The 11987-nt window shown below is 34.2% G+C and overlaps 1 protein-coding gene across 2 annotated transcripts in view; it reads left to right on the forward strand.

Moving 5' to 3' along the window:
• The window catches only part of SHOC2 (SHOC2 leucine rich repeat scaffold protein), a 96311-nt gene extending 90420 nt beyond the window's left edge, over positions 1 to 5891 (forward strand). For both annotated transcript variants that reach the window (XM_032313885.1, XM_032313884.1), the window contains exons 7-9: positions 1673 to 1810; positions 2121 to 2238; positions 3794 to 5891. In XM_032313885.1, coding sequence (XP_032169776.1) covers positions 1673 to 1810; positions 2121 to 2238; positions 3794 to 4002 — 465 coding nt within the window. In that variant the 3' untranslated portion in view covers positions 4003 to 5891. The remainder of the gene's footprint in view (positions 1 to 1672; positions 1811 to 2120; positions 2239 to 3793) is intronic.
• Positions 5892 to 11987: the final 6096 nt, after the last annotated feature.

Raw genomic sequence — 11987 nt, forward strand, 5'->3', positions numbered from 1 at the left:
GGATTATGACCTGAGCCAAGGCCTACGCTCAACCGACTGAGCCACCCAGGCACTGCTGAACATTTAGTTTTACTATTCTCAGTATCTACAGTATCCTTTTCTCATTCCTTTTTTTCCTTTTAAATTATTTTCCATAATTAAAGATCCATCTTATTGTCCCCTCCTTAGTGAAGGATGAATTCTCCAGCTTCTGAGTCGCTGGAATGTTTGTCCTCTTTCTGAAAAAGCTTACTACTAATATATATTTTTATGGGTTTGTTTTTTTTTTTTAAGATTTTATTTATTTATTTGAGAGTGAGAAAGAATGAGAGAGAACATGAGAGCAGAGAGGGTCAGAGGGAGAAGCAGACTCCTGGCAGAGCTGGGAGCCTGATGCAGGACTTGATCCCAGACTCTGGGATCATGACCTGAGCCAAAGGCAAGTTACTTAACCCAGCTGAGCCACCTAGGCAACCTAAATACATATTTTTAAAAGTTTCCTCTGTATCCCATGTTTTCTTAAAATCTAATTTCTTTTTAAAATTATTTTATTTAGTAAGGTCAAATAGTATATGTAGTGGTTAAAAGCATGAATTCTGAACAAAGACAGATCTGGGTACAATTCCACTTTTATCTCTATTTATGGATTTAACTCCACCAAGCTTCTGTTTCCTCCGCTGTGAAATGAAAATGATAGTATTTTCCTCAGAAGATTGGAGTTAGGATTAAATGTGAAAATGCAGACAATGCATTTAGTGCCTTGCAAGTGGTAAACTCAATAGCTACTGGGTTTTTCTGGTTTTATTATGTATGCTTACTTTATTATAGGTGGTATCACTTTGCAGGGAAAAAAGTGGGCATAAAACATCAACCAGAATCTTATGTAGGTCTTTCCATTCAGTGCTCTTTTCCACTATCCCTATACTCGGTGTTATCTTCCTAATACGGCCACCACCACCGTAATTTCTCTGGGAACAGGGACTGTCTTTCTCAGCTACTTTTTTCCCCTCTTCAGTATATTAGAGGATGGTTTGTAATATAATAAATACACCATAAATAATAACTATTGCATATTAAAATAGGCAGTTTAAAAATCATTACCTCCCTAAAAGTGATGGTTTGTAAGAGGTTTTGAATAAATAAGTGATTTCCTATTAGATGCACATTGGTAACCACTCAGTATCAAAATACATTAACTATATGAATTTTAATACAAGTGGTTAATTTTACATTTTATTTGTTACAGGTAAAATTAAACTTTTGCTTTCATTAGTTTCGACTTCAGTTAAATCTTTTATTTCCAATAGCTATGGTGATTTTTTTAAGAATAGTAAGTTGAATGTTTTATGTTATATAGTGAACATTGCTCTTAATATTCACTATTTGTGGGGGCGCCTGGGTGGCTCAGTGGGTTAGGCCTCTGCCTTCAGCTCAGGTCATGATCTCAGGGTCCTGGGATCCAGCCCCGCATCAGGCTCTCTGCTCAGATGAGAGAGCATCTTTTCCCCCTCCCTCTGCCTGTCTCTCTGCCTACTTAGGATCTCTCTCTCTCTGTCAAATAAATAAATAACATCTTAAAAAAATATATATTCACTCTTTGGAAAATTAGCAGTTTAATAAAATTTAAGCCACCCAATGGTAATATATAATTCCATTTCATGGATTACCAAACACTATCAATAATTTCTCTTAGGTTCTAATATTATCAAACAATCTTCTAAAGAAGCTTCCCCATGGTCTTGGAAACCTTAGGAAGTTAAGAGAATTGGATCTAGAGGAGAACAAATTGGAATCCTTGCCAAATGAAATTGCTTACCTTAAGGATTTACAGGTAAAACATCCTGGTGATTTTATAGTTATATGACTAAAGTTTTGGGGGTACATTCCAAACTGCACATTTTTCTTAAAAATTGATATAATTCTTTAATTAGAGATTTTTATTATAGCAGTAGAGCTGATTTTTATGTTTACTTTTCACTTGCTAACAAACGATATACTTTGAAAGTAAAATTTGAGTGATTCTTACCTAATCTAATTTACCTATTAATTTATCTTATCAGCTTAGTAGATATATTATTTTAAATTTATATCAGTAGTAGGAAATCCATGTGTAACTATCTTTTATTTTGTTAATCTTTTAGAAATTAGTCTTGACAAACAACCAGTTGACCACCCTTCCCAGAGGCATTGGTCACCTTACCAATCTCACACATCTAGGCCTTGGAGAGAACCTACTCACTCATCTTCCTGAAGAAATTGGTATGAACCATTTGGATGCTTGACTCTGTACTAATTTGCTCTTGCGTGTTCAAGCAGTATTTCAGATAAATAGGACAAATCTGTTTTTATCACCTGATATTACCTCAGGGTCAAGATTCTCTTTCTCTCTTTTAAATAGAGCTCCCAGTATTTTGTTGGTCAGATGGTTGGTTTTGGGTAGTTTCCTCATGGGATGGTATAGTTAATATTGCATTTGAGAATATTTTGACCTACTTCCATTTCCAATATGTTTAACCTTATTTTAGATGAGTTATTTTATATTTCTTCCGTTTAAAAATTACACAAGCTTGAATTAAACTAGTAATGTCTTATGCCAAAAGAATATTTCTTCTTGAGGTTTTAGGATTAATTTTACTATTTGATTAAATTACTATTTAACAGTATCTTGAAATGTTTTCAGTGTTTCATATAATTAATGTGACTACCTTGAATTTTAGTCGATGCAAGTTGTAACCCCATTTTGCAAAGAGAATTACCTATTGAGGTTACATTGTAGTTTTAAATTAGTAATTCCATATATTGTGTTCTTCCATCTATATCATGCGGTTTCAGAGACCCTTTATATTAGTGGTTAAGAATGGGTTTAGAGTTACAATGTAAGTTATACTTTAATTTAAAAAATAAAAACGGTTTTGGGGTAAGATATATAATTCAAAATCTGGCCATGCTGCTTATTGGCTTTATGGCTTTGGGTAATATATGGAAACTCCCTAAACTTCCAAGTTTTCTACTTGTGTAAAGTAAGAATAATAATAGTAACTTCTCATAGTTAAAATCTTAAATGTAAACATCCATTACCTGATAGCCATTATTTTCATTAGTCTTCTGCATACCAGTATCAAATATCACAAGTTTTGAAGTTTAAAAATTAGAAAACATGGGAGGCACCTTCATTTCTAGTATGTTTATTCATCTGGCCTCATTTGATTGCAGGAGACATTGCCTAGAAAGTGTGAATATCCTGAGACAGTCTAAGATAATTTTTTAAGATTATTACGTAAGTTGATTTTTGGCTTATTGCCAAATAGTGATAACTCTCTCAGTGAAAGATTTATACGAAGTAACAGAAATCTTTCCATATGAGAAATTTATTTAAAAAAGAGATCATCACATTGTTTGTAACAGGAAAGTGATTGTAGGAACCAGTTTACAATAAACGTACTTACGGAGTTTCGAAAAAATACATGCCAATGCCAAGCTGTCCCAAACAAAATCTGTGGACATGTAGCATGTGTATTTAAAAAAAACCTGAAACTTGAAAACTGACCATAAAGGAAGAAATACCAATTTAATTGGTATGGAACATGACCTGGACATCAGAGTTCTTTAGATCAGCCCCACTTGATTTGAATATGCAATAAAATTGGGAGAACCATAATTGTAGAGTTTTAAAACGAAGAGAAGAAAATAAGAGTCAATGTGTATTCAGTATATATAATACCCAGGATAGTATCATGCCCAACTGAAATTCTAAAATAGTAACTGATTTTTTTAAAAGATAGTAATTGATTTAATTTTTTTTTTTTTTAAACAGGTACACTGGAGAACCTAGAAGAACTATATTTGAATGACAACCCCAATCTACATAGCCTTCCCTTTGAGCTGGCTCTTTGCAGCAAGCTTTCAATCATGAGTATTGAGAACTGTCCACTCAGTCACCTTCCACCTCAGATTGTTGCTGGGGGTCCTTCTTTTATCATTCAGTTCCTAAAGATGCAGGGTCCATATCGTGCCATGGTCTGATACAAATCTGCTGGTCCCACACACTGTTCAAAAATAGACTGCCATTAATGTTTCATATCTATATCTGTATCTATTTATGTAGATATTGATATATTTGGCAGATTTATAAAGACTGCATTATGTGTTTCTGCTAATAGAGGAATCATAGCCATTTAGATTTTTTTTAATTCTGTACAAAAGGCTTATATAAGTTTTCTTTGCTGAACTTGATGGATGTTTTTCTGTTGTGTAATATGATACGCCAGTTTGCTAAAAACATTTGCCAACAAATTATGAAGTTATTAAATTTAAGGGCCAGAGGTAGTATAGTTAGATATACTTTCTCTTAGCAAAAATAATGGACAATTTTGTTGCAACTTTTTATATACATTTTCCCCTTACCAGTTGCCAGATCATTGTAGTATTATAGGCCCTAAAGGTAGAATTTTTCTTTAACTTATTTTGAAATTTGAGATTTAAATTTTATATATTGTTTACAGTCAGAGTAAATCACTGGATTTTGTTTGTTTGTTTGTTTGATTTGCTCTGTTTTAATCAGTGAAATCTAGTTTATATCCTCTGCTAAAGAATTTGCATCAGCTGGTTTAAATATTAAAAGATATTTGCTTGTTGAAACAACTGGCAAGTGAAAAGATACAGTCAAAAATTCTAGAATTCTTTTAATTGTGTTTCTCTGATCAATTGTAAAGCAAAATACATCAAGTGAGTCTTTAGGTTGGGGGAGGGTATTGAGATCTTTTCTAGTACAAATATCTTTTCTTAAGTTTGGGGCAACAGAAACTTATAGTATGGAAGAGTTTTCACTCCTGAAAGTTGCAGAATGACAAAAACTAACAGAATAATTTGGAAAACAAAAACAAAAACAAAACAAAAACCCACATAAACACACACACATTCTATATATGTATATACAATGCTATATAGATATGTATTTATTATATCATAAACTACAATAGGTAACTTTAAGGATTTCTCCCTAGCCTTGTACAATGAAATGAATGTTTTTCTTTGAACACTGCAATATATGTATGTTTCAAGGTTATTTAACAGTGTACTATGGTTTTATATCTTGACTTGCCTTGTACATCTCTCAGTTCTGGAATATCTGCGTCTAAGCACAATATCTTCACACTGTGCTATATTGCTGCTGAACTAAATGCACTTTTCCCCACATTTGGGGCACTGGCTTCAAACAATTCAGTTCAGTACCATTGATTTTAATCTCATCTTTCCTTTCTTGGTAGCTGTTAATACAATTACGGAAAAGAGGCAGGCACATTGTATAGAAGCCATTGATATTTCAGTGGAAATTCTGTAAGATGTGCATGTGCTATTTGATATGTTTTCTTTTGCTTTACTGCTTTTAAGGCTAGCAGTACCGTAAGTGTGTGCCCGTTAGACAGTAATCTTACTTTTGGTAGTGTCATTCTAAGTCCATTAATTATTAAAGAGACAGAGCAAGTACATTCTAGATACCATCCTAAAAAACATTTCCCATATAATGAATGTTATGTGTAATTAAGTATTGCTGCTTGGTTTTCTTTTTTTTCCCCTCTATTTGGGTGGGCATTGTGTTTTAAATAAAACCATTTTTGAATTGAAGCTCTATTAAAATGGAAATTTGGAGTGTTTTCCTTTTTCTGGCACTCACAATCAGGACTTAGTTTGAGGTCAAACCTGGATTCGTAATTGGCAATTTTTTAAGGAGCAAGTAAGAAATGGAAGGCAGGTGAAGATATAAAACCCTAGAATGCTTAAATGTGCTGTAAAACTATTGTAGATGTCACTGGATTTTACCAAGTAATATCCTTTCTTCTTTTTTTCTGTCTACTGTGGCTTTTCAGTTAAAATTTTGTTTATAAAAGGAATTTGTTTATTACAGCTCTATATATCTATGTGTATGTGTTTTTTTAAAATATCATATCCAGTTGTGTTTATATATAAAAATGATAGAACTTGAACTTTCAAAGCAGTAAACTAATTTTTTTTTTGTGAGAAAAAAAGGTTATTGTTTCTTAAAAATGAAAATAGATTTAGTTTTTGAAACATTTTGGTTCCCCTACCTTCATTTATATTAGTCTGCAACAGAAATGCAGAAGGATCACACTCGTAACAGGTCATTTTACAAGCAAACCGTATATAGCTGAGGACTGTAAAAAACATATGTATAAAACATATGTCCTTTTTATGGCTGCCACCTTGTAAAAGCCCTTGAATTTCATTACTTCTAGTAAGAAACTAAAATGGACTCTTAATTGGGATATCCTTGTGAAATAAAGAAATTTAATATTTAAACAGGGTTTGAATATATTAAGGGATATTGTTGAATGACTGTGAGCTAATACTTTTCCTCAAACTGTAGGACTAATTGGCATATCCAGACATTTTCCTTTCTTTTGAAGAAATCAGGTGTAGTCGCTCAATAAATAAGGCTCAATAAATTACAAAAAAAAAAAAAGGCAGTGTTGTAGAATGTTACATTGGAAAATTGCTCTAAACTTCGCTTTTGTTAATATATCGTGGTATCAAAACCACAAAGACAATGTTAAACAGTCCTTCTGTGGTCATATAGTACTTTTTAAATCCTGATTATTTCATACAGAAAGAAGGGGGGAGATGCTACATAATTTATGGACTTAATGGATACATGTGAAAACAAGATAGAAACTCTTGACGGAGGCATATACGCATAAAACATTTATTTGTATTTACATTCAAAAGTGGGTGATAAATTGGAATGAGCTCCAAAAATGTAATTGCCAATTTCTAATTTATCTCATTGTAAAGCCTTAGTCATTTAAAATAGATAAATGGTTATACGTCACAATTTATGTAGTCTTTCTGTGATAACTTTTGTTACAACTTTTGCTTTTCGTGTCAGTTATTGCTAGGCCATGCATACTGAGTCCAAATTTCAGATCACAAAATTATAATTGTTAACAATCAGCTGTATTGGGCTGTGGTTAAAATGTATAAAATGGGACATTTTGAAATGGAAAAGGAGCATTAACAGTCATTATGTTGGGCAAAACAGCCATATACATCAGAACTGCGTCTGGAAAACCAAGGTTATATGGTTATTCTTATATGATTAAAATTAGACAAAAACAAATAGCAGAGTTTATAAATAAGCAGGAAAGTAAATTCCTGAAATTTTCAAATTTACCTAAAATGAACACCTTATGAAGAAAGTCTTCCTTTGGGGCACCTGGGTGGCTCAGTAGGTTAAGCTTTTGCCTTCGGCTCAGGTCATGATCCCAGGGTCCTGGGATCGAGCCCCACATCGGACTCTCTGCTCAGCAGGGAGGCTGCTTCCCCCTCCCTCTCTGCCTGCCTCTCCGCCCACTTGTGATCTCTCTCTGTCAAATAAATAAATAAAATCTTTTAAAAAAAAAAAGCAAGTCTTCCTTCTGCCTATACCAGAGGATAGAAAGATGGCATACCAACTATCTTTGCTAAAACTTTTCTCTTGCTCTATTCTTTTGATTCTTTTAGTTAGTTTAACTTTTAAGAGCTATTTTGGACAATTGGAAGAGATGTAGCCATGTTTGGTTGATTTTCACATCTCCGAGAATTTGAATATATAAGAATTGTGATGTTGATTTGGTATATAAGAGGATATCTTGAGTGTTGCTGTATAACGAAAGTATTAAGATGTTTTATAAAATATGTACCAGTACTTTGTTATTGATTAGAATGCCTTATTAACCTGGTAACACTAATTCTAAGGAAACGTGGGTTTATTTGTTTGTTTTTTGAGAGTGTAAGAGTGAGCGGGGTGGGGAGGGGCAGAGGAAGAGAAAGAATCTCAAGCCAGTTCCACACCCCAGTGCTGAGCCCTAGCTGGGGCTACATACTACCACCCTGAGATCATTCATGACCTAAGCTGAAATCAAGATTCGGACACTTAACTGACTGAGCCACCCAGGCATCCCTGTGAAAAAAAAAAATTTTTTTTTTTTTAATTTCTTTTAAGTGTTCCAGAATTCATTGTTTATGCACCACACCCAGTGCTCCATGCAATACGTGCCCTCCACAATACCCACCACCAGGCTCACCCCCCACCCTTCCAAAACCCTCAGTTTGGAGTCCACAGTCTCTTATGGTTCGTCTCCCACTCCAATTTCCCCCAACTCACTTCTCTCCATCTCCCCATGTCCTCCATCTTATTCCTTAATGCTCCACAAGTAAGCGCAACTGTATGATAATTGACACTCTCTGCTTGACTTATTTCACTCAGCATAATTTCTTCCAAGTCCTGTCCATGTTGATAGAAAAGTTGGGTATTCATCCTTTCTGATGGAGGCATAATACTCCATAGTATATATGGAACACATCTTCCTTATCCATTCGTCCGTTGAAGGACATCTTTGTTCTTTCCACAGTTTGGCGACTGTGGCCATTGCTGCTATGAACATTGGGGTACATATGGCCCCTCTTTTTACTACATCAGTATCTTTGGGGTAAATACCCAGTAGTGCAATTGCAGGGTCATGGGGTAGCTCTATATTTAATTTCTTAAGAAATCTCCACACTGTTTTCTAAATGGCTGCACCAACCTGCATTCCCACCAACAGTGTAAGATTTATTTTTAACTTTGAAATATAAGTTAAAATATAAGTAAGGTTTTTTTAGGAGATTTTAAGACTCTTAAAACTGAAGTTGGGTCATTATTACCCTTAAAAAAACTTTATATCCTTGTTAACTATCCTGCTGACATACACATTCTAGATATAAACTGTTTAGAATGTAAATACTTGTTAATGATCAGGACTTGAGCTGGATAGTAATTTATGGTTTTTTAGATTGGGGACTTTTAAAGTTTGACAGGAAGATTAATGTCCATACTGTTAGTGTCTGGACCATTAAGAGTAATATGGTCAGGGCCATTACGTGTAGGCTTTGCAGGCTGTGCAGTGTGCAACAGTGCTACATGTTGGGGGATATAGTCACATCATAGATTTGTATATTACGACATTTTTCAGCAGATGGCAGTAAAGTGCCTTGTTCTAACAAAATCAGTATATTATGTCAAATTTCTGACAGATCAAAGTAAAGAACCTTGAGGAAGGAGCATTTTGGACTAAGTGGGCTAGTGGGGAGATTCATTCTTAAGTGCAGATTATTAGAGCTCTGTTCTAAAATCCTAATAATAATTGAATAATACTTAAATGACATTATAAGGATTTTATATGTCCTAGGTGCTAATAAAAATGTTTTTGGAAAATCTAAGAGGGGCTTTATCAATGACCATTATTAATTGGATTTCATATGTTATTAAGTTACCTTTTATCATTACTGATATTATTTATATGGAGGATTTAATCTTACATTGGTTTAGTCAGCTTGATATACAAATAAACATTTGCTTCAGTTGTCTATACCATTTTCTTTAAATAATTTTGTAGAAATTATTCAGTAAATCTCTCTAGCTAGCTAGCACTTAAAACCTAGTGCCCAGTACTCAAGGGAATGTTATATATGGCTTGAATCTTTTTTTAAAAATACTTGCCTTTAATAGAAAAGTATACTAATACATAATTTTTCCTTGTTTAGTGTTTTACTTTTCTCACTTCAAAACTCATTTTTTAACAGAGTTCACCACATTGTCTTGTAATTGCTAAATAAGACTAACAAGTATTTTGTAGGATGAATAGATTAATAGTGTCCTTTGATTATATTTTAACCTGCATGTCAAAACTTGTCTTTTTTTTTTAAATATTTTATTTATTTATTTGGCGTCACAAGTAGGCAGAGTGGCTGGCAGAGAGAGGAGAGAGCTGGACGCAATGCTCGATCCCAGGACCCTGGGATCATGACCTGAGCTGAAGGCAGAGGCTTTAACCCACTGAGCCACCCAGGCGCCCCTCAGAACTTGTTTTTAATTAGGTACATGATAATTTGCACAGTACAGAGCTTATAAGGTATTAGAACACAGTTGCAGGATAGAACACTGCAAAAATGATATTATCTGAAAACAATATTTAACAATTCTGACTTTTCTCCTAGTAAAGCTCAGGCTTCCACTGATGTTTAACAGGGCTCATGCTGTAGTGAAAACTTAGGTACTCTGAATTACGATTCAAGATCAGAAGGTATAAAGCAGCCTTCAGAAAGTGTGCTTTTCACCTGAATTCTATTGTTGATTTTTTGACCACATAAAAATTATCTTAATTTTTTGGTCAGTCATTCTGCATTAAGGTAGTCAATATAAATAAAGTATTTGTAAATGTTTTCCAGATGAGTCTTTTTAAAACTTTCCAGTGCTACATGTAACTGAAATTGGACATTGAAATCAATCTTTGCAGTGTCATCAAACCACAAAAATGTGGAACTGAGAGAAGTGAGTCTTCACTACCATTTAATCTGGAAAACTATAAAACAGCAAATGGCATCTATAAGGTATACAAAAACAGGTGCACAAAAAAATGCAACAAAGCATTTTATGTGGTCAAAAGTTAACGTCAGTATAGTTATTTATGTTGTTTACTCTTTATAAAGTCACAAACTATATGTTTTGGCTTTTTTTTTCCTGCTTTATTTTTCTATTAGAGTCTATAATGAATATATTATGGAGACATTGAATTATTAGAGGTAATTCCCTCATTCTCTGAGTCTTTCTGAGACAATGTCTTTTGTTTTTTAAGCTTTCCTAAGGAAGTCTGCTCTACCATTTAGGATAGCTTAATAACTAAAGGTGAAAATTGAGCACAAGATTCCTAGAAAAAGTTAGGATATTAGCTAATAAAGAACATTATTTAAATTGTGTTTTTAAGTGTTTCATGAGAACAAAATCCCTAAGGGTAAAGGAGACCTTACCCAGTAGAAACTGTAATTGGCTGAAAAGAAGTTATCAGGGAAGATCACAAATATTAGTCTTAGGCACAATGTAATTAACTGTCATCTTTCCTCTTAACCTTCTTGGATGTGTATTTCAAAAAAACACTCTGGCTACTTTGAGAGGAGTGGATGAAGGGAGTAAAAACTAGATTCCAAGTGGCCAAATGGGAGACTGTTAGAGTAATACAAATGAGAGATGACAATGACTTTGGGATTGTAGTGGTGGGGATAGAAAAAGAAACATTTAAGGGAGTAGTAGAAGACATATTAGTAAGACTTCATGATTTATTTGAGAGAAAAAAAAATAAAAGTTTACTTCTACAATTACGGCCTTAAGCATCTGGGTGTATTTACTAAAGTGTGGAACTTTGCAGGACCACCAGGTTTTTTTAGTTTGTTCACGGGTAGGGAGAGGATGTGTTCTACTACCTGTGGGACCTCAAATGGAGATGTCAGGTAAGCATTTGGATAATTAAGTCTGCTGCTTAGAAGGTTAGACTTGGAAACAACATTCAGCATTTCGATGATAATTGAAACAAGAATTTCCTAGGGAGCACATGTTGAATGGAAAGAGGATAGAATCCTCCAGGATGGAATCCTGGGAAACTCAAACATTTAGCTTTTACATATAGGGGGTGCCTGGGTGGCTCAGTTGGTTAAGCATCTGACTCTTGTGTTGGACTCAGGTCATGATCCCAGGGTTGTGAGATCAAGTCCTAGGTCTGACTCCTTTCTGAGCTTGAGATTCTCTCTCTCCCTCTGCCCCCCCCCACCCCCGCTCATGTGCAGTGTGTCAAAAATAAACAATTGAAGTAGCTGTAGTAGAACTGGAAAGGAAACAAGGGATATGGTCTTTAGGAAGTAGCCAGTTCCATTCAGAGTTCACTTTTTCTAACTTCTCAGTGTATTCTGCTTCAGTATCATATAATTTCCATACCAGTTTTTCCAGGACTCGGTACTGTCCCAAACCATTGCTATTTACCAGGCAAATGTGACTGTTTAAATTTAGAGTAATTAAAATTGAATACTTAGCTTTCCTTAGTCACCATAGTCACATACGAAGTTCTCAATAACCATAAGTGACTGCTGACTACTGTATTAGTACAAATACAGAACTCTCTTCATAATTAGTTTTCAGTCCTGAA

The sequence above is a fragment of the Mustela erminea genome, chromosome 14 (assembly GCF_009829155.1).
Source record: "Mustela erminea isolate mMusErm1 chromosome 14, mMusErm1.Pri, whole genome shotgun sequence".
Taxonomy (NCBI): Eukaryota; Metazoa; Chordata; class Mammalia; order Carnivora; family Mustelidae; genus Mustela; species Mustela erminea.